The 20,016-nt window shown below is 62.8% G+C and overlaps 1 protein-coding gene across 6 annotated transcripts; it reads left to right on the forward strand.

The window, feature by feature from the left end:
* Positions 1 to 19,340, forward strand: ADSS1 (adenylosuccinate synthase 1). Of its 6 annotated transcripts, none has more exons than XM_061395536.1 (13): positions 1 to 273; positions 6,120 to 6,222; positions 9,196 to 9,258; positions 9,969 to 10,019; positions 10,225 to 10,291; positions 11,488 to 11,595; positions 11,697 to 11,778; positions 12,402 to 12,528; positions 13,010 to 13,164; positions 13,846 to 13,970; positions 14,493 to 14,590; positions 15,616 to 15,765; positions 15,837 to 16,202. In XM_061395536.1, the coding sequence occupies exons 1-13, from the start codon at positions 82 to 84 to the stop codon at positions 15,887 to 15,889; spliced, it is 1,374 nt and encodes a 457-aa protein (XP_061251520.1). In that variant the 5' UTR covers positions 1 to 81; the 3' UTR covers positions 15,890 to 16,202. The 6 variants fall into 6 exon arrangements, with proteins under 6 accessions (XP_061251520.1, XP_061251516.1, XP_061251519.1 ...); XM_061395532.1 differs by having other exon boundaries at positions 15 to 273; positions 13,846 to 13,974; XM_061395535.1 differs by lacking the exon at positions 15,837 to 16,202 and adding an exon at positions 17,774 to 19,340 and having other exon boundaries at positions 17 to 273; positions 9,924 to 10,019; positions 13,846 to 13,974.
* The last annotated feature ends 676 nt before the right edge of the window (positions 19,341 to 20,016 follow it).

Genomic DNA, 20,016 nt, shown 5'->3' on the forward strand with positions numbered 1-20,016 from the left:
GGGCCGGCTCCTTTTAATGGCGCGGCGCGCGGGTGCGGCGGGCTGTCGCGCGGCCCAGCGCAGAGGACGAACCGAGCCAGCATGTCCGGGACCCGAGCCTCTAACGATCGGCCCCCCAGCGCGGGCGGCGTCAAGCGGGGGCGGCTACAGCACGAGGCGGCGACCACCGGCTCCCGGGTGACCGTGGTGCTGGGCGCGCAGTGGGGGGACGAGGGCAAAGGCAAGGTGGTGGACCTGCTGGCCACGGACGCCGACGTCGTCAGCCGCTGCCAGGTGCGGGCCGGGCGCCGGGCCCCTCCCCCACCCCGAGCCAGACGGACCCTGCCCTCCCTGCCCTCCCGCCCTCCCCAACACGCCCCTTGACGCCTTCCCTCTGGGGACACCCTCCCCAGCCGCCACCCCCACCCACTCGGGGCAGACCGTCTTCCCTCGCCCACGGTCTCCCCCAGGGACCCCGCCTTCCCCGCCGGCCCCACCCCCAGGCCCGTGGGCCAGGGGCCGAGCTATAAATACAAGTCGCTGAGCTGGGGACACTCGATCCTCAGGGGGTTGGGTGTGCCATGGGTGTGACACTGGGGCGGGCACTGTGGGGGGCGAGGCGGGGACCCCAGATCCCCAGTGGCTTGGAGGCCACCCAGACTCCACACTTCCTCCTTCTGTCTAGGGCTGGGACAGGGCTGGCTGACCACAAGGGGTCAGTGTGCGGGAGGAGGCTGCCGGCTGGAGCCCAGAGTGGGAGCGGGCATGGCCTCTCGGAGCCGTGGAGGGTCAGCCAAGTGGGGGCAGAGACCCAGGCAGGACTGCAGGCCAGGGCCCGAAGAAGGAGAGGGAGGAGCCTGGGTCTTCTGGCCAGGGTGACCCCGAGGCTGGGGGTGCCACCCAGGACGCCAGACACAAGCTCTGTCCCCCAAGGGCCCCTGCCCGCTGCGGGCTGCTCTCTGCACCCCGTCTGTTGTCTCCTGCACCCCTCGGGGCCGTGCCGCGCTCGGGGTGCAAGGGGATGGCCTGGAGGGGTACACTGCTCCTGAGGCTCACAGCCCCATGCGGGGAGGCTGCCAGAAGTGAGGAAGGGACACCCCCTGGGCACCTCACACCTGAGCTCCTGCCAGGAGGGGCCCAGGACTCAGCGCCACTGTGGGGTGGGGGGCAGCATGCCCACTGGGGCAGACGCTTCTCGCAGGCCGACTGTGGCCTCCTGGAGTAGCGGGAGCCTCCCACCGTCTCAGCCCCTCAGCCACAGCGAGCAAGTCCACACCCCTTCCCCTGGCCCCTGGGGTGCAGCCTTCTGCTGCATGTCCCCTCGGGGGGCCTGCCTGCTCCAGCCGTGATGCCCAGGGCCCTCCGTGTGACCTGCCCGCTCTGGGCAGCCTCACCCACCCTCCTCGAAGTGACCTCGGGGCTTGGTAGGTGTCCGTGAGGGCCCTCGCCTCGGAACCGCCGGGCTCCCCACTGTTGACGCGGTTCTGGAGGAAGGCCCTCCCTGCTCTGCCACCTGGGTCGGCAGGCCGAGCCCTGCCCTCTCCTGTTGCTTGTGAGAGCCGTGGGCGGGACCAAGCAAGGGCAGAGCCGCCTGGAGCCCCCCGCCCAAGCGGGAGCCCACACGGCACCCTCTCCCTGACCCAGCTTCTCCCTGAGATCCAGTCTCCCCCTGCAGGCCTCCAGCTGTCCTGGGAGCCCACCGTGATTTCTCACCTCCAGCCTCCGAACAAGCTGGTGAGGCAGGGAAACGGGACCAGAGCCACTGAGCCGTTAGAATAAGACGCACATATGGGTCCTCCCGCGTGCCACACCCGCCTGGCACCAGCGCTGGGCTCCGGTTGGCACAGGGAGAGTCCAGCCCCCACCCTGGGAGGACTGCTTTTGCCTGGAGCCCAGAGTTGTGGCCTTCACACAGCACTTGGCCCCAGAACTGGGTCGATCTCGGAGCTATGGGCCAGGGCAGCGGGCAGCGGGCAGCTGGCCACAGAGTCACGGGTGGGGGACAGGGTGGGCTGGGGCCCCAGCCCTGCCTGGGTGGCTGTCTAGAAGGGCTGAAGCCAGCCAGCCCATGACCAGAAGGGTCGCCTGGCCTGTCACCTGGGCCTGGGGTCATCCCGAGCGGCAGCCGCGACCCCCGTGGCCGCCCGGGGACCCTACTTTGGTCCTGCCGCTGCACCGGCTTCCGCCACCCCCTCCCGGCGCCCGCAGGCCCGTCTTCCGTCTGGGCTTCGGTCCACCTGGGAAGCCCTTCAGCGGCCTGGCTCAGGGGAACTCATTTTCCACCTGCCCAGAGGCGCCCCCAGTGGCCACCCTCGGTGCTCCCCATCTCGGGGGTTTGGGGCCCGCGGTCAGCATGCACCGCAAGACCCCCAAGACCTTCCTTAGGGTCCAGAGACCTGGGCCTTAGCCCCCTGCTGTTCTGTTTGCCTCCGTCTCCCCGTGTGGATGGGGCCCGACCCTCCCCCGGCGTCGGGAGGCCCCCTGCAGCCTGGGCGCAAGTCCGGAGGCTGCTCCGGGCCCCTATGGCTCAAGGGCTCCCTTCTCCCCTCACTCTCCACCCAACGCCCCCTCCCTCTTCCTGGCCCAGGTCCCGCAGCAGCCGCACGACAGCGACCCCGAGCCGCCTCCGGCTCCCTCCGCCCTTTGCAGGCCGCGCGCTCCGCCCACTCCCTGGGAGACCCCGCCCCTGCGCCGGGCTTTCTCTTGCGGTGCCCGCGGGCATCCTTCCTGCTGTTTGACTTGCCCCACCTCCTAACCCGTCCAGATGGGAACCGGAGAGCCCACGCGCCTGGCCTGCCTGTCAGGGCCCCGGTCACGCCTCCTCCCACGCCGCGTCCTGTCCCCAGGACACGGTGCCAGCCCTCCCTCCGTTTCCAGAGTTGCCTTCAGCAGGCTTTGGGCCCCACAACGGCCCCGAGGCCTCAGGGCGACCCGGGCAGGATTTATATACAATTTCCCCCTCCAAGGGCAGTGAGGCGGCTCGGTGCAGGAGTCCAGCGCGGGATGCCCCTGTGGGCGCCATCAGCTCCCCGGAGCTGTGACCAAGGGCACAGTGGTCTCACTCCTGCGGGGTGAGGGGCCGCGTCCTGTGTCTTGTCGGTGCTCTGGGATCTCTCTCCCAGGGAGGGAGGCCGGGAATGCCCGCCCCCCCTCCCCGAACCCCAGGCTGGTCCAGGGGCCTCCCGGGTCGGGGGCTCTGGGGGAGACGCCCGGTAGTGCCTCCACGTGTGCAGCCTCTGATGACACCTGTCCTCCTCCAGGGGGAGCCTCTCCAGGGGGAGAGCCTCCGCAGGGTCACCTGGGCAGTCGTGGCCCTGAGCAGGGGAGACCTGTGCACCCACCTGGGGCTCCTGCCCTCCCCTCTCCCTCACTCCGGTGCCTCACTCGCAGAGCAGTTCTGTTTGGGGTGAATGGACGGATGGGTGAACCGATGGTAGAGTCCCTGAGAGCAGACACCCAAAAAGAGGCGCGCGAGGACTGCCTGGGCTCGCGACCTCCACGCTTTCACCCAGACCACGGTGGGGGTGGGGGCCAGTTCACAAGGCTCTCCACCCGGAGGGCAGACCCCTGGCTGGGCGGGATTCTGAAAAAACCCGCTTCTCTGTGGCCGCCCAGAGGCTCCGCCTCCGCCCGCGGCCACGCCCAGAGGCTCCGCCCGCGGCCACGCCCAGGGCCGCGAGCAGAGTCACAGCCTCGGAGGCCTGCCGCCCACACCCACCCTCTGTGCCTTGTTCGTCCACTCTGCGCTGGCCCCAGAGAGGGTGGGCTGGAGGACACCTGCAGAGACAGGAAGCGTCGGGGCTGGTCAGATCTCGGAGCGGGCCGGCCTTGGTCCTGTTGCTGTGTCCTTGAGCGAGAAAGCTCCACTTGCGGCACCTGGTGGGGGCATCCACTGGGGACTTTGAGTGCCCGGCCAGGCCGTGGGGGCGGTGTCAGCGTCCCTGGGGACTCTGAGCTGGCTGTTCCTGCCCTGAGGCTCCATCATGGAGGGGAGGACCTGGAGGGAGGCAGAGGCCCCCCCAGGCATGAGAGAGGGGTGAGGCTGGCTCCCGGTCACTACGGATGGGAGCCTCCAGAGCCTGTCCACCTGGGGGGACAGGGAGACAGTGCAGCCCGGGGGCAAAGGCCCTGAGGGGGCCGCCAGGCTGGGCCTGGGACTCTGAACCAGCTGTCCCTTTAGGTGGCTTTTCCCAGCCATGCCCCCAGCTCTCCCGGCCTGTGGACGACAGACGGGTGGTATATCCCTGCCCCGACCTCACCCACGCCCTGGGAGAGGGCAGACGGGGGTCTCTGGGACGGTCGCCTGGACCTCTGCAGAGCTGCCGGGAAGGGCGCCCTCAGGTCAGCCGGCCCCGAGCTCAGTGTCCAGGGCTGGCTTACACTCCGGGAGTGGACCGTGGCCTGGTGCCTGGGCCCTGTAGCCAGTGGGGGTCATTTGCCGCCCAGGGACCCACGGCGGTCTGCGCCTGTTCCTAGGCACTGGTGTTTACCCCAAACGAAGGTGGAGTGTGCTCGGCCCAGCTGACGCTGGCACTGGGCACTTGAGAACCAGGGAGAGGGCAGAGTGTCTAGGCCCCCGCCACGGCAGGCAGGACGCAGCTGGGGGCGGGCCTGGCTCACAGGGAGAGTGTCTGCAGGGAGGCCGTTGGCCCGCCACCCAGTCTCGCTGCAAACTCCTTTCCTGGGATCTCGGGTCCCCCCACCCTCCGCCAGGTTGCCCCACCTACGTGGCAAAGGTTACCAGGGGCATGAACTACACAGAGAACCTCGTGTGCGGGGAGGCGCTGCACGTGTCCCAAGGTGAGGGCAGAGTAAGGATGGGGCCTCTGGGGGTCACTGGCCCCAGGACACACACCGGGACCCCAGTGACCCCAGGGGTCAGTTAGAGGCAAACCTGCCCCAGCCCCCCAATCCCAGGGTCATTCCAGACAGGCCTCTGCACATCCACATGACACATGGAACCCTTGGTGTCTGCAGGGCCATCGGGGGCGGCTGGGACGGAGGCTGGGAAAGGGGCGTTGAGGGGCGGTCGGGCTCCGGCTGCTCTCCTTAAATTGCCCGAGTGTGAAGTGAGGGAGGTCCAGGAGAAAGTGCCCCGGCCTGGGTCCCCCCCACCCCCGCCTGGGCCCTTTCCGTAGGGGAGACGGAAGGTGTGTGAACCTCCCCAGCCCTGCTGCAAGGAGCAGGTGCCCCTGGGGGAGGACACGGCCCTCGTTTGGCCAGGCCTGGCCAGGCAGGGAGCGACCACGCGCACGTGTGGGGCTTGTCTCTCTGCTGGGCCCTGAGGGGCGCAGGTGCTGGAACCCTCACAGCCAGTGGCCATCGCCTCCTCTGCCAGCCAGGAGGACAGCGGGGTGTGGGGGGCGGGGGCCCAGCCGTGGAGGGGCCCCAGGGATATGTGAGTGCCTTGCAGGAGGTGAGCTGGTGGGGCTCCGAGGCCTCGGGCAGCAGCCAGGACGTGTCTCCTCCCCGGCCCCTGCTCACTGGCTCCGGGGCCCCGCGTTGGGGCCCGCACTGGCCTCTAGAGCCCAGACCTGGGACTGGAGTCTTGCTTCCCTCCTACGTGGGGCCTCCTCCTGGCTACCCCCACACCCCAGTTGGCCTCAGGATGGTTTTTCCCGCTTTATTCCTAGGTGGGAGGCGCAGGCCCAAGGGAAGGCCTGCTGTTGCACGCCGGCTCCTGGTCCCGAAAAGGCTGTGCTGCCTGCCTGCCCTCTGCCCCCTCGGAGGTCAGGCTGTGTGGCAGCGGGGCCTGAATCCGTGCTCCCTGCATCATCCCTGCATCAGAGGAGGAACCCCAGAGGGAGTTGTGGGCGGGCAGGCAGGGTTCTGAACCTATGGAGGCTTCAGGGGCTTCACTGAGCTGGCCTTCCCGGAGCGTCAGCCCGAGAGGGTCCTGGGTGTGGGGGCCGGCCTCTCTCTTGGACCCAGTGCCCCAGCCAGGCCCTGGCACCCCAGACATGCATCAGAGCCAGCCACTGGACCAGGCTCCCCACGCCCAAGCAGAGATGGCGTCTCACACTCCTGCCACCCGGGCAGCGCAGAGGGGGCTCCTGAGCGCCTGCGTTTAGAGCTGCCCGAGTGAGCCAGGCGCCAGGCAGTCTTCCCCGGGTGGATGCCGATCAGGTTTCTGTCCCCAGGGAGGCAACAATGCTGGCCACACCGTGGTGGTGGACGGCAAGGAGTACGACTTCCACCTGCTGCCCAGCGGCATCATCAACCCCAAGGCCGTGTCCTTCATCGGTGAGTGCCCACCTGCCCGCCCGCCTGCACTGCAGCCCGGGAACCCATGGATGTGAGTGGAAGAGGCCTGGAGGTCATCGAGCCTGGGGGTCCATATACAGGCTGGACGCAGCAGGGCGCAGGGCTGGGCCCGGAAGGTCAAGGTTCCAGCCCCACCGAGACCCCTTGCAGAGGCCTCTGATCTGGGGACCCCGCCTCGGGGCCCCACTCGGAGCCCAGGACCCCCTCCTCCCCACTCCTGGGATGGAGGGACGGATGGAGGGTGCAGGAGGCTCCCCGAGCGCTCAGACTCCCGGGGTGTGTGTGTGTGTGCAAGCCTGTAGGCGTGTGTGTGAGTGAGTGAGGGTGTGGGTGTGCATGCGTGTGTATGGCAAGTGTGGGTGTCACGTGTGTGAGTCTGTGTACATGTGTGCGTGCCTGTGAGTGTGTGTGCGTGTTATGCCCATGGGTGAGTGTGCAAACGTTGTGGGTCTGGCTCCCTGTGGGTCTGCGTGGGGCTCTCCATGGGCAGCTGTCCCCCGCCCTCCTCTAGCCCCTGAGCAGCCCCCTCCCCCACCCCTTCCCATCGCCCTCTCCTGCCCACCCCTCCAGGACACTCTCCGGGAGCTTCGGGGACTTTTCCTTCTGGCTTTTTCCACCGCTGAGCAGGGCCACACGTGTGACTCACTGCCCGGCCCCCCCCACCCCAGGAAGCAGGGCTGGCACAGCGAGTGTGTGCCCGCTGGTGGCACGGGTCCAGCCCTGGGTGTGAGCCCAGGGACGCTATGGCAGCAGTGGATCTGGGGGGTGGTGGGCAGTCAGGCTGAGCAGGAAAGGGCATGGCCCATGGGCTTCTCCATGGGTGTGGACTGGGCCCAGTGGAGGCTGAGGACCCCAGCTCACCAGGGACCCCGCGCCCAGGGGCCAAGTCTCTGCCCCAGGAGGCTGCTGGGCACCACTGGGTGGGAACCAGGCCAAGGAAGCACCGCTCGCTGCGAGGAGGGGAGAGGAGTCTGCCCGGTGTCCCGGGAGCCGGGGGTGGATGGGGGCCAGCGGCCCCCAGGAGCATGGGCAGGGGCCAGCCCGGCCAGACACTGATGGGAGCCCTTCAGCAAGGGCGGGACGTGCCAGCGCTCACGCGGCACCCCCGCCAGGCCCCGCCCCGTGGCCATCTCGAGGCTCCTGGCATTTAGATGACCTTTCGAGCTTGGTGTGGCTTGCCGCCTCTGAGCCACTCCCGTCTGGACCTGTGTCCTGTCTCCCTCCGCCAATCCTGGCCCCCCGGGGGACGCACCACCCAGGAAGGCCACGGGGGCCCCACCCAGCAGGCTTTGGTTTCAGAGGAAGGGGCAGCCTTGGCTTCAGCCTGGGCCCCCAGTGAGCTCGTGGCCGTGGTGAGCCCCCTCCTTGGCTGGGCTTGGTGCCTGCCCTCTGCAGAACCCCCTTCACTTTTACGGGGATGGGGAGGCCTGGCTCCCGAGACCAAACAGCTGGAGGCTGTGTTTGTCCCCACCTCCTGCTTTCCCGTTTCTGTGTAAATCAAGCACGACAGCTCTGTTGAGGTATAACTTAGGCACCATGAAATGCGCCCCGGGAGGGTAGGATGGTGCATCCGTCCCAGCTCAGACACTTTCTCCCTCCTGAACACCTCCCCCAGCAGCCCTCATCTGCTGTCTCTGTAAATGAAGGCTTTTGTTTGGACCATTTTTTATTGTGATAGAGTACACATAATATAAACTTTCCATCTTTCATAATACAGAATTTATTTTATGTAAATTCATGTATTTTCTTCTAAATTTTATGCCCTACTTCCTTTCTGGTATTCAGATTCCCTCTATTTGATGAAACAGTGGCCACACACTTTTTTTGTAAATGCCCTTTTGTGGCAAAACAGTTGGCAACCCCAGATCTGTGCACTGATTTTTTTTGAAATGCGGAATCTTCTTAGAAGCCTGGGCAGCTCAGTTGCCTGACAGCCAAGTCTTAGGAGGGGACAGGCAGGTCTGAGTTGACCAGATGTGAGCTGACCACATCTGAGCTGACCCCGACCCACCACACAGCTGACAGCGAGCTATGTGACAATCGGGGAACGTTGGCCCAGCGTGCAATTTAACCACTCATTTCTTCCGAACTGCATCTTGGGAATTTAGCATCTTAATGAGAATTATTAAGCTCCTTCTCATGGCAAAAAAAAAAAAAAAAGTTTCCATCTTAACCACTTTTAACCGTCCAGTTCAGTAGCATCAAGTACATTAGTATTGTCATGCAGCATCAGCAGGTCCATCTGCAGAGCCCTGTCCCCCCTGAGCTCTCCATCCCCTTTCCCTCCCCTCGCCCCCGGCCCCCAGCACCCTGCCCTCTGTCCCTGCGAGTCTGACTCCGCCAGGGACCTCGTACAAGGGGGGACCTTGTACAAGGGGGGACTTCATACAAGGGGGTCATACAGAGAGTGGCCTTTAGTGTCTGACTTACTTCACTTTATTTATTTATTATTTATTTCACAGGGGGCTTCTCTGGTGGCTCAGATGGTAAAGCATCTGCCCTGCCATGCAGGAGACCCAGGTTCCGTCCCTGGGTGGGGAAGATCCCCTGGAGAAGGGAATAGTTACCCACTCCGGTATTCTTGCCTGGAGAATTCCATAGACAGAGGAGCCCGGCTGGCTACCATCCACAGGGTCACAAAGAGTCAGACACGGCTGAGCGACGAGCACTTCCACAGTTACTTCACTTTATGTAGTGTGCTACATCCATCTGTGTGGCAGCCTGTGGCAGCACGCTCTTCCTTTTCACGGCTGTATAATAATCCCGTTGTGTGGCTGTACCACATTTTCTTTATCCATCATTGATGTCCACTAACGGACAGCTGGGCTGTTTCCCCATCTTAGCCATCATGAACGAGGCAGCTGTCAGTGCAAGGGCGTGAGTTTCACGGCGTTTTAAGTGTGGAGTCCCTCTGTCTGTGACCCAATCCAATCTCGTGTCCATGTGTCTCAGGCAATGGAGTGGTCGTCCACTTGCCGGGCTTGTTTGAAGAGGCAGAGAAGAACGAGAAGAAAGGTAGGTCATGTCCCCGCGGAGCCGCGCCGCCAGGGGGCCGTGCATGCTCCCGCGGCCGAGCTGGCGGTGCTCCCCGTGTGGTTTCTGCCGACGGCAGTGGCAGGCGGGCGGGTGGCGCGGCTTCCACCCTGGGTCCCGGCCCGGGCCTGCTGGCCTTGCTCACACCGGAAGCCTGAGCGCAGGCAGTCAGTCCAGGGGCCCAGCCTTTGGCTTCAGTCCACAGCCTCCCTGTTGCAGGTGAGCTTTCATGACACTGGGGGCCGGTGACGCCACGAGCTGCAGACGCGGGCTCTCCAGGACAGAGCCCTGAGGCTGGGCTACGACCCTGATGTCCCGAGACTGGGGACGGTTGGGCCGACATCCCTGCAGGGAAGGGTGTGGTCCCTGGGGGCTGCTCAGGGGCAGGAGGCGGGCAGGCACTGACCAAGGCCGCTGGCCAGGCGTGCGGGCAGGTGGGCCCCCGGTGGTTGTCTAGAAGCAGGTGGGTGACACTGCATCCCTGAGGTGCCCTGGACGGAACAGAGCCTCCGCCTTGGGCCCAGGCTCAGCGCAGGCGCGAAAGGAGCCAGCAGGCCCTGGCCCCGGGATGTGGGCTCTGGGAGGCGCCGGTACGGAGCCCGTGAGGAGACACAGCCGCCCGTGGGGACACGGGTGGATGTCTCCAGGTCCCCGGGGGAGGGCCCGTCACCAACCGCATGCCGTGTCTGCAGGCCTGAAGGACTGGGAGAAGAGGCTCGTCATCTCTGACCGGGCCCACCTTGGTGAGTCCCGGGGCCTCCCTGCCCGCCTGTGAACAAGTGACCCCGGGCCCCCCAGGCCTTCTCCAAGGCCGCGCTGGGTCAGGATGACTGCCAGCACAGGCAGATGGAGAAGCTGAGGCCTGGGGGAGGGGCCTGTGGTGTCCCCAGAGGCCCTGTAACCCTCTGTCTCTCTCGCCCGCGATGCTCCTGCCTGCCCGGCCGGCAGTGTTTGACTTTCACCAGGCGGTGGACGGGCTCCAGGAGGTGCAGCGGCAGGCCCAGGAGGGCAAGAAGTGAGTGGCGTCTGCGCTCCCCCCCGCCCCAAGTCCGCGGCCACAGAGCTGGGGGCGTGTTGGGTGCAGGGGTGCGTGCGTCCACCAGGAGCCCTGAGGACAGCATCCGTCAGTTCACCCCACGCCTCCCCAACCCTGAAGCTCAGGCGAGCCACCTCTCCCAGGGCCATGCGGTCCTCCCCAGGGCAACCCCCAGGAGCGCCCGTGCCGTCCATCACCTGCTGCGCCCCCCACCCCTGCTGGAATCCCAGGCCAGCCTTGACCGAAGCTCCAGCGGGCGCCAAAGCCTGCCTAGCCGCCTGGATGGCCAGTCACTGGTTCTCCAGAGATGTTCACTGCAGTGGGCCAGGGACAGTGTCAAAGCCGGGATGGGAGCAAAGCAGGCCAGAATCCTGCCTCTCACACACGTGTGCACACACGCACAACCAGTGCATGCACGTGCATAGATTACACACACACGGCCATGTACACTCGTACAGAGGGACACACGCACACACATAATGTGCATAGATTACACACACGGCCGTGTACACTCGTACAGAGGGACACACACGCACACACATGTAGGCACAGCACACGCTCACACGCAAGTGCACACATGCTCACATCGGAACACACATGCACACACATGCACACATACGCTCACACGCAGTGCACACATGCTCACATCGGAACATGCACGCACACACATGCACACACACGCTCATGCACAAGTGCACACACAGGGCTTGGCCACATACAGGTGGCAATGCTGAGCATCCACGCTCGCTGACCTGGGCTGGGCTGTGGTCGGCAGTGGGTACAGGGTGGCACTGACAGGTTCCAGCTCTGAGGAGATGGCAGGTGCCCAGAGCACCAGCCTCAGTGCTGGGCAGAAGGCAGCCGGGCCAGGGAGGGCACCGCCGGGCACTGGGCCTCGGGGGCCACGGCAGGGCCAGGGCCGGGACTTGGACCCACGCGCCGCCCCCGTAGCTCCCAGTCCTGGAGCGTGCTGTCAGAGGCATCCAGGGGTTCCCACGGCAGCCCGGCCCTTGGGGCTGCAGCTCGGAAGGGCCCTCGGGCATCGCCCGGCTCGACCTTGGTTTAGGGGAGTGGACGCTGAGAGCTGGCTGGGGGCCCCGGTTTCCAGGCTCCCCCCCAGTTCCAGCAGGCCTGCCTGGGCCCCCCAAGCTCACGGCCCTCGGCCTGTCTTACAGCATCGGCACGACCCGGAAGGGGATCGGGCCGGCCTACTCGTCCAAGGCCGCCCGCACCGGCCTCCGCATCTGCGACCTCCTGTCTGACTTCGACGAGTTCTCCTCCCGGTACCTGACCCGTCCCCGGCCCTGGGCTGGGGGAAGCCGGGCCAGGGAGGCGGGCGCGGGGCTCTGGGCAGACGGGGTGGCAGTCACTGTTGCTTCCGCAGATTCAAGAACCTGGCACGCCAGCACCAGTCCATGTTCCCCAGTTTGGAAGTGGACGTTGAAGGTCAACTCAAAAGGCTCAAGGTAGAGCTGAGCACCCCGGCATCGGGCAGGCCCAGCCCCACTGAGGGTCCCTCCACAGCTGTGCACGCTGCCGCGGCACGCCTAGAACGGGGCCTTATTTCCCGGTGGCTGGGCTCGGGGACCACAGGCCTCCTGTGGGGGACCCCGGTTGGCGGTCTTCTCAGGAGGCCAGGGGCTCACCCGCTGGCCTGGCCCCTTGAGTCCTCTCTGAGGAAACGTCCCTGGACATGCCGGGGGCCATAGGCAGACCCTGTCGGTCTGGGGCAGGAGGCAAAGGCATCCCAGCTCACTGCTATAGGGACGGAGCGGGTGGGATGGACATGCTGGGGGACAGAGGCCAGCCCCATCCATCGCGGGCAGGAGCTTGAGGTGTCCCAGCTCAGGGCTAGAGGGACGGAGCAGGCGGGAGACAGGAGGATGTCCACATGGAGCCCTTCTGGAAATCTCCAGGGCCCAGCTCCTCCAGCCTCGTCTGGGGCTCTAGATGTAGACAGGGATGGACCCACAGGGATGCGTGCAGACCAAGGGCCTCGCTGGGCAGGAATTTGCTGGAAGCCAGAGGCTGTGAGGAGGAGGCCAGAGCCGGGTGGACCCCCTTCTTGCATCCTGGCCCCTTCTTCCAGGGCTTCGCCGAGCGGATCCGCCCCATGGTCCGAGATGGCGTTTATTTCATGTATGAGGCGCTCCATGGCCCCCCTAAGAAGATCCTCGTGGAGGGTGCCAACGCAGCCCTCCTTGACATTGACTTCGGTACGTCCCAGCCAGAGCCCCGTGGGCCCTGCCTGTTTTGTCTGCCGAGGAGACAGCTGTGGTGGGCTCGCCTTCCGTGCCAGGCTGCCCTCTGTGCCCGGGAACCAGTGCTACTGCCCTGTTCCTGCAACCTCAGCCAGGAGGGCGAAGGGAGGCTAGGCTGGGGATGAGGGACGGGGATGGGGATGAGGGGTGAGGGACGGGGATGAGGGAGAGACTGGCTGGGCCCGGGAGCCCTGACTGCCCCACCTGGGCCTCTATCCCCACAGTCCCCGCTGTCCCCACTGTCGCAGGCCCAGGGACACACCAGCCCCGAGGCCACCTGAACTGTCCAAACCCGAGGGGCCCTCCCCCTCCCCACCCCCTCCAGCTCATACACACCCTGTGTTGGCCACGCCCCATGGGTGGTCCCTGGGGCCACTGGGGCAACCCCTCGCCAGGGCTCCTGTGGGGTGGCAGCCCAGCTGGTTCTGTCTCGCAGGGACCTACCCCTTCGTGACATCCTCCAACTGCACAGTGGGCGGCGTGTGCACCGGCCTGGGCATCCCGCCCCAGAACATAGGCGAGGTCTACGGTGTGGTCAAGGCCTACACCACACGCGTGGGCATCGGCGCCTTCCCCACCGAGCAGATCAACGTGAGTCCCCATCCCCGGGGGACCACGGGCGCCTGGTGGAGGGACCAGGGAGGCCGCAGAGAAGATGCTGAGGCTGCAGCTCCAGCCGCCCCCCAACTGCCGTGTGGCTGTCCCGCAGATCCCCCAGCTCAGGAAGGACGCTGAGAGCCTTCTCTCTGGCCCCGCCTGGGTGCCCAGGCTGCCTTCCTCCTGGGGCTGAGCGAGCCTGGGTTTGGTCTCAGCTGGATAAGAGCAGGGTGGAGCAGCGCCCACCAAACTCCCCAGCAAACTGCCCTCCAGCCTCTTGGGTGTCTCTGGAAGCTCAGGACGGCCCCCGCCTTCCTCTCCCCGGCCTTGTGCCCACAAGGCTGGAGGGACACGAGGCTCCTGTCCTGAGCAGGCAAGCGAGGGCCAGAGCAGGAAGGGGATGTGCTGGACAGGGTTATGAACCCCGGAGAAAGAAGCACAGAATAAGCACACAGCCTGCTCGAGGGCAGCTTCGGGGTCTGTAGATCCTCTCTCAGCTGCCCAGGAGGCCAGGGCAGGCCTGGTCAGAGGCTCAGCTGGGGCAGGCGTGCCCAGGGCCTGGGGCAGCGAGCGGGCGTGAGGAGGGGTGGTCGTCAGGGGGCCGCAGGAGGGCGGGGTGGGCAGCTGGCTCAGGCTCCATCCCCACAGCCCCCGGGCCCTCCCTGTCGCCCGCAGGAGATCGGGGAGCTGCTGCAGAGCCGCGGCCACGAGTGGGGCGTGACCACGGGCAGGAAGCGGCGCTGCGGCTGGCTGGATCTGATGATCCTGAGATATGCCCACATGGTCAACGGATTCACCGCGTGGGTAGTGCTGAGGCGCCCTCCGCCCCCCGGGGTGCCCATCCCCCGGAGGCCCAGACCAACTCCCCAGACCCCGCAGGAGCCGGGCAGCCGGGCCTCAGGGCTCAGGGCCACAGTCCTCCCCACACAGGGTGACCTCGCCCCGGGGAAACCCTTCCACACAGCGAGGCCACCGGGGGGTGATGGGGAGGGCCGTCCAGGGTGCCTTGGGGCTGGCCCTGCCTTGGCTCTTGAGCATAGACAGGGAAGGAGGCATCGAGAGGCCAGAGGGTGGCCCGCCCCCGGAAGCAGTGCAGAGGTTCTCCTGGAGCCGGGGAGCAAGCCCAGAGCAGAGGGCCTGCACTCATCCAGACCCCTGTTCTGCTGGGCCGTGGGGACGGGGCAGTGCTGGGCTCCCGGCCTAACCGTCGGGGCTCTGCCATCCTCTGTCCTAGTCCTGCAAACAGAGGAGCGAGGGGTGGGGCTGGGCGGGAGCAGCGACGGCGGCTGACCGCCCTCGGCTTCTCCCTGTGCTCTGGACAGGCTGGCCTTGACGAAACTGGACATCCTGGACGCCCTGGACGAGATCAAGGTCGGCGTGGCGTACAAGCTTGGCGGGAAGCGGATCCCCTACTTCCCAGGTGCGGGCGCCGCCGCCCCTCTGCCCTTGGCCGCTGGTCTTGGGCGGAAGGGACGATGTGTGTGCGTCGGGCACGCAGGGCAGCCCGTGTCGGAGGCTCTTCCCACTTCTGTCCGTGGCAGATTCTCACCCCGAGCGGAGGCCTGTGCGTCCCCACTCTGGGGACAGCTCAGAGGGACTCAGGGGCCAGCCTGAACCCAAGACCCTGGGGAACCCCCAGGGTCAAGGCCCACCTCCCGGGAGCTGGGGACTCACCTGAAATAGCAGACACGGGCTGTGGATGCTCAAAACTTGGGACAAATAGGATGATGATGTTGACCTAAGAAAACACGTCTTTGGTTAGATTTTTTAAGGTCTCCCTGAAGTTTCTGTGACCAAGCAAGTGTCCCTTCTAAAAAGCGTAAAGGCAGTGATGTTTTCCTGTGTGCCTGGCCTGGGGTCACGGATGACCCCACCCGCACCGGCGGCCGTGGGCGAGCTGCCCCCGTAGCCCCCCAGCATGTGTGTGCAGACTCTCGGCTGTGGGAGCCCCACGTGTCCTCTCGGCCAGTGTCCCCCAGACCAACTGACTCTGAACTCCAAGAGGACACAGCAGGGCAGCGCTGGGACTCAGGGCATGTACTTGCGGTGGACAGCTCCTTCCAGCAATTTCTGACCACAGGGGTGGTTGGCGTCTGCTGTGAGGCCAGGAGTCCAGACCCAGTGGGATCCTTGCCCTGAGGAGGGGAACATAGATCCTTCAGGAACCCTAACACTGCAGGACCTCAAATCCCCTTAGAAGCGGGGGCCTCAGAATTCCTTAGCTGAGGTGTCCCCTGGAATCCGTGTCCAGGGTGGTGTGTCCCTTGGGCTGGAAGGGGAGCAGGAAGCATCCCAGAACCAGCCCCCAGCCCTGAGAAAACCAGGCAGGGCTGCTTGCCTTCTCTGCCCCCGAACGCTGGGGCAAGCAGACCCTGGGCTGGGGGTCCCAGGCCCGTGGCCGTGTGGACGTCGGCGGCACGCAGCTCACCCAGCCCATATCCGCAGCCAACCAGGAGATCCTGCAGAAGGTGGAGGTGGAATACGAGACGCTGCCAGGGTGGAAGGCGGACACCACGGGCGCCCGGAAGTGGGAGGACCTCCCCCCGCAGGCCCAGAGCTACATCCGGTTCGTGGAGAACCACGTCGGCGTGGCAGGTGGGTGCCCTGTGTCCAGCCACCCCCTCCGCCGGCCTCGCCCTAGGCTGAGCCTCCCCTTCCCCTTTCAGTGAAATGGGTTGGTGTCGGCAAGTCCAGAGATTCGATGATCCAGCTGTTTTAGACAAAGCCGGAGCTGACCGCAGCGGCGTGGCCCGCGTCGTGTCCTTTCCTCGGCCGGCAGAACCAACGCCATGAACAAAGAGATTTGAAAGCTATTTTCTGTACTTTTGTGTTTTTCTTTAAGCCTTCAGCCCAACCCTCTGATTTCTACAACTTGAAACATCTGAAGGCCAGTGTCATGTACATTTTTAAAAATCCTGCTATTTCACATAAGCTCAAACCAGAGCCCTTTTCTGGCTCATGAACTGTCGCATGGCTGCCTGTGCAGCTGGAGCCACTGAGCAATAAACAAATCCCGCAGCCGCTGAGCAGCAGTAAGCCGTGCAGGTCTTTTTCTGACTTCGTCACCATTGCTTCGACTTTTAGCTGCTGAAAGGCCCCACTCGGCAGCATCAGCGGCCGGGGTGACTCACGTTTTCACTGTCAGGAAGCCAAGCTGTTTGTTTGCTCAGACAACAGAATGGGAGCAGCCCAGGGAAGGAGGACCATGGGCGTGAAGCACGTTTTCCAAAATGGAACGTCTCCCCACAGACTCGCTCTAGACCCCAGAGCCCTTCCCCACATGGCAGTCCCTGCCTTTCAGTGGGACAGCCTCTGCCCCGCCCTGTGTCCCCTGGGCAAAGAAGACGCTTTTCAGCTGGCAGAACCTGCAGAGACCCTACTGAGGTCTGTGCTCAACTGGAAGCCGTACTCGGCTCATTCAACGCTTCAGAGTTTGTGGTCAGTTTAGAAAAATAATTGGCCTTTTGGTATCATTTCAGAGAGAGAAGGGTTTGTACACATGGAGAGACTAGGAGTCTGCCAGGCTTAAACCCTCACTTTCTAGAGCTGAGGATGCCATCTGGGTTCACTGACACTGGGCAGGTGCCAACCCGGCTTGCTTCCCACGGACCCCGCCAGCCCCAGGAAGTTCTGCAGGGCCCAGTGTCACCGGCTTGCACCCTGGAGCCCCAGACTCTTGTGACAGCATGTTAGGTGAACAGGCCACATATTGGGAGTATGGCTTCACACATGCTAGTGAGCTTTTCCAAACGGCCAAGAATGGCCTTCGGTGATTTGAAAGAATGCAGGAGCACATGTGTGGACCAGCTTCCTCGGGCAGCAGGGCTAGAAGTGAGAACCACCAGAAGAAACGGACCTTGGCGTTTCCCGAGAATTGTTTCCCTTCACGACAGAGCAAGGGTGGGGAAGGAGAGAGCCCCGCGGCAGGGTGAGCTCTTAGGGAAGGGGGAGGTGGACCCCAGCTCTCCTCCCTGCCCCCAGGGACTGTGCTTCTCGTGACCAGATGACCGTCTCATCCCATCCTGCTACAACAGAGGGGTGCATGCTCTGGGCAATCAACCAGAGTGGGCATTTTTCAGAAGAAAGAGAAATCACTTTGTTCTGTGTAAAAAGCTGCACTCCCGGCTCAGCAAGCTCCGCCTGCAACTTAGATTAGAAAGCTGCCGCTAAATCCTTCACTCCAGTACAAGTTGTTTTTCCCTTCCAGCTCTGGGTCACATCCTGCGGAGGCAGCCGCAGGCGGTATGTCTGAGTATCTGCAGAAGTTTTACAGAACAGACACCGAACTCGAGGGCACCATCCTCGGCTGCACCGGCGTCCTTGGCCTTGTGTGGCCGAGACAGGAGGCTGGGGGCTGAGGTTAGCCGCCTTCGCTCGGTATCAGGTGCTGTGAGGGTCTGAGCAATTATAACCTGGTGCCCTCTCTCCTTGGCACCAACAGCAGACCCCCAGGGAAGAGGAGCTTACACTGGTCTCAACTGAATGTGTGGGGAAAAGATAAGTAAGTGATTCAAGGATGTTGCTCGATAAACTGTGTTTTTCAAGCCATTTTGCTCAGAAGGTTAATGTTCATCACCCTACCACTGAGCCATTCCACTCCTAGGCACTGACCCATGAATGTCCAGAAGAAGCCTTGGAAGAGAATGTTCAGAGCACCTGCCTTCATCAGCGCGAAACCCGGCACAGCCCATGTGCCCGTCCACAGGGCAACAAAAACTGTGGTCCACCTGCACACGGGCACACTCAGCAACAGGAGGAGGAGACCACGGAGGGGTGCGGGACCCTGGATGGTCTCGGAACCAGCCAGCTGAGGGGGAAAGCCAGACACAAAGGGCTGTGCGCAGAGCGAGCCTGCCCTGCAGGGAGGGATGCAGAGCGACGATCACTTCTGCCGGGGGCGGGGAAGGGCGACGGGTCACCATGGCAACGGGTGGGACTGGACACACTGACCATCCGTGCATTCCAGTGGACGTAAGGACACACAGCGGCACTATATGTAAACTGTTTCCCAATCTAACAGTCACTCAAAGTAGTACAACCATGCTGTGCAACTGAGATGATTAGCACTCAAAACTGTAGGACCCTGGGGGAACTGTGATTAAACATTTTAGCGAAAACACTTCCAGCCGGCCCTGCCCCTCTGCATTTGTCGGAAGGGGAACTTTGCTGCACTTCTTCTGGGAAAACACAAAGCATGTTCCTTCCTCATCTGATGTGTATTCAATTCCAGAACGTCCAACTTTCTAAGATCAAACTATGCCATTCCACAGATGCTTTGCATGAGTTTAGTTCCCGGCCAGCCAGTTTTCCTGGGGTGTCCCCCCACCCTGGGCAAGGTAGGTCTCCTTACTCTGCTTCCACAGCCCCTTGTACTTCCCCTTTGGTAACATTTGTCCCACCAGAGGGCAGGGACCCACTTGGCTCTGCCCAACACCACCCCGAGGGCCTAACACAGAGGGTGGGACCAGTCATGGGCTAGACTGTGTCCCCCTGGAATTCACACGTGGACACCTCAACTCCTAGCACTTCAGACTGTGACTGTGACTGTATTTGGAGGCAAGGACTTAAAAAGAATTAACAATCATGTGATTGCTGTTCCTATTCACTCTAAGTTGTGTCTGACTCTTTGCAACCCTGTGGACTTCAGCACACCAGGCTTCCCTGTCCTTCACCATCTCCTGGGGTTTGAGCAAACTCATGTCCATTGAGTCAGTGATGCCATCCAACCATCTCATCCTCTGCCACCCCCTTCTCCTCCTCTCAATCTTCCCAGCATCAGGGTCTTTTCCAATGAGTCGGCTCTTCGCATCAGGTGGCCAAAGTATTGGAGCTTCAGCATCAGTCCTTCCAATGAATATTCAGGGTTGATTTCCTTTAGGACTGACTGATTTGATGGCCAAGGGACTCTCAAGAGTCTTCTCCAGCATCACAGTTCAAAAGCATCAGTTCTTTATTTATGGTCCAAATCTTGCATCCATACATGACTACTGGAAAAACCATAGCTTTGACTAGACAGACCTTTGTTGGCAAAGTAATGTCTTTGCTTTTTAAGATGCTGTCTAGGTTGGTCATAACTTTTCTTCCAAGGAGAAAGCATCTTTTATTTCATGGCTGCAGTCACCATCCACTGTGATTTTGGAGCCCAAGTAAATAAAATCTGCTACTGTTTCCATTTTTTCCCATCTGTTTGCCATGAAGTGATGGAACCAGATGCCATGATCTTAGTTTTTTGAATGTTGAGTGTTAAGCCTTTTTCACTCTCTTCTTTAGCCTTCATCAAGAGGCTCTTTAGTTCCCCTTCAATCTCTGCCATAAGGGTGGTATCATCTGCATATCTGAGGTTGTTGATATTTCTCCTGGCAATCTTAATTCCAGTTTGTGCTTCATCCAGCCCAGCGTTTCTCATGATGTACTCTACTAAAGAGCCTCTTGATGACAGTGAAACAGGAGAGTGAAATAATTGGCTTAAAACTCAACATTCAGAAAACTAAGATCATGGCATCTGGTCCCATTACTTCATGGAAAATAGATGGGGAGTGGAAACAGTGACAGACTTTATTTTGGGGGGCTCCAAAATCACTGCAGATGGTGACTGCACCCATGAAATTAAAAGGTGCTTGCTCCTTGGAAGAAAAGTTATGACCAAGCTAGACAGCATCTTAAAAAGCAAACACATTACTTTGCCAACATAGGTCCATCTTGTCAAAGCTATGGTTTTTCCAGTGGTCAAGTATAAATGTGAGAGTTGGACCATAAAGAAAGCTGAGCGCAGAAGAATTGGTGCTTTTGAACTGCGGTGTTGGAGAAGACTCTTGAGAGTCCCTTGGACTTCAAGGAGATCCAACC

The sequence above is a fragment of the Bos javanicus genome, chromosome 21 (genome assembly GCF_032452875.1).
Source record: "Bos javanicus breed banteng chromosome 21, ARS-OSU_banteng_1.0, whole genome shotgun sequence".
NCBI classification, from domain to species: domain Eukaryota; kingdom Metazoa; phylum Chordata; class Mammalia; order Artiodactyla; family Bovidae; genus Bos; species Bos javanicus.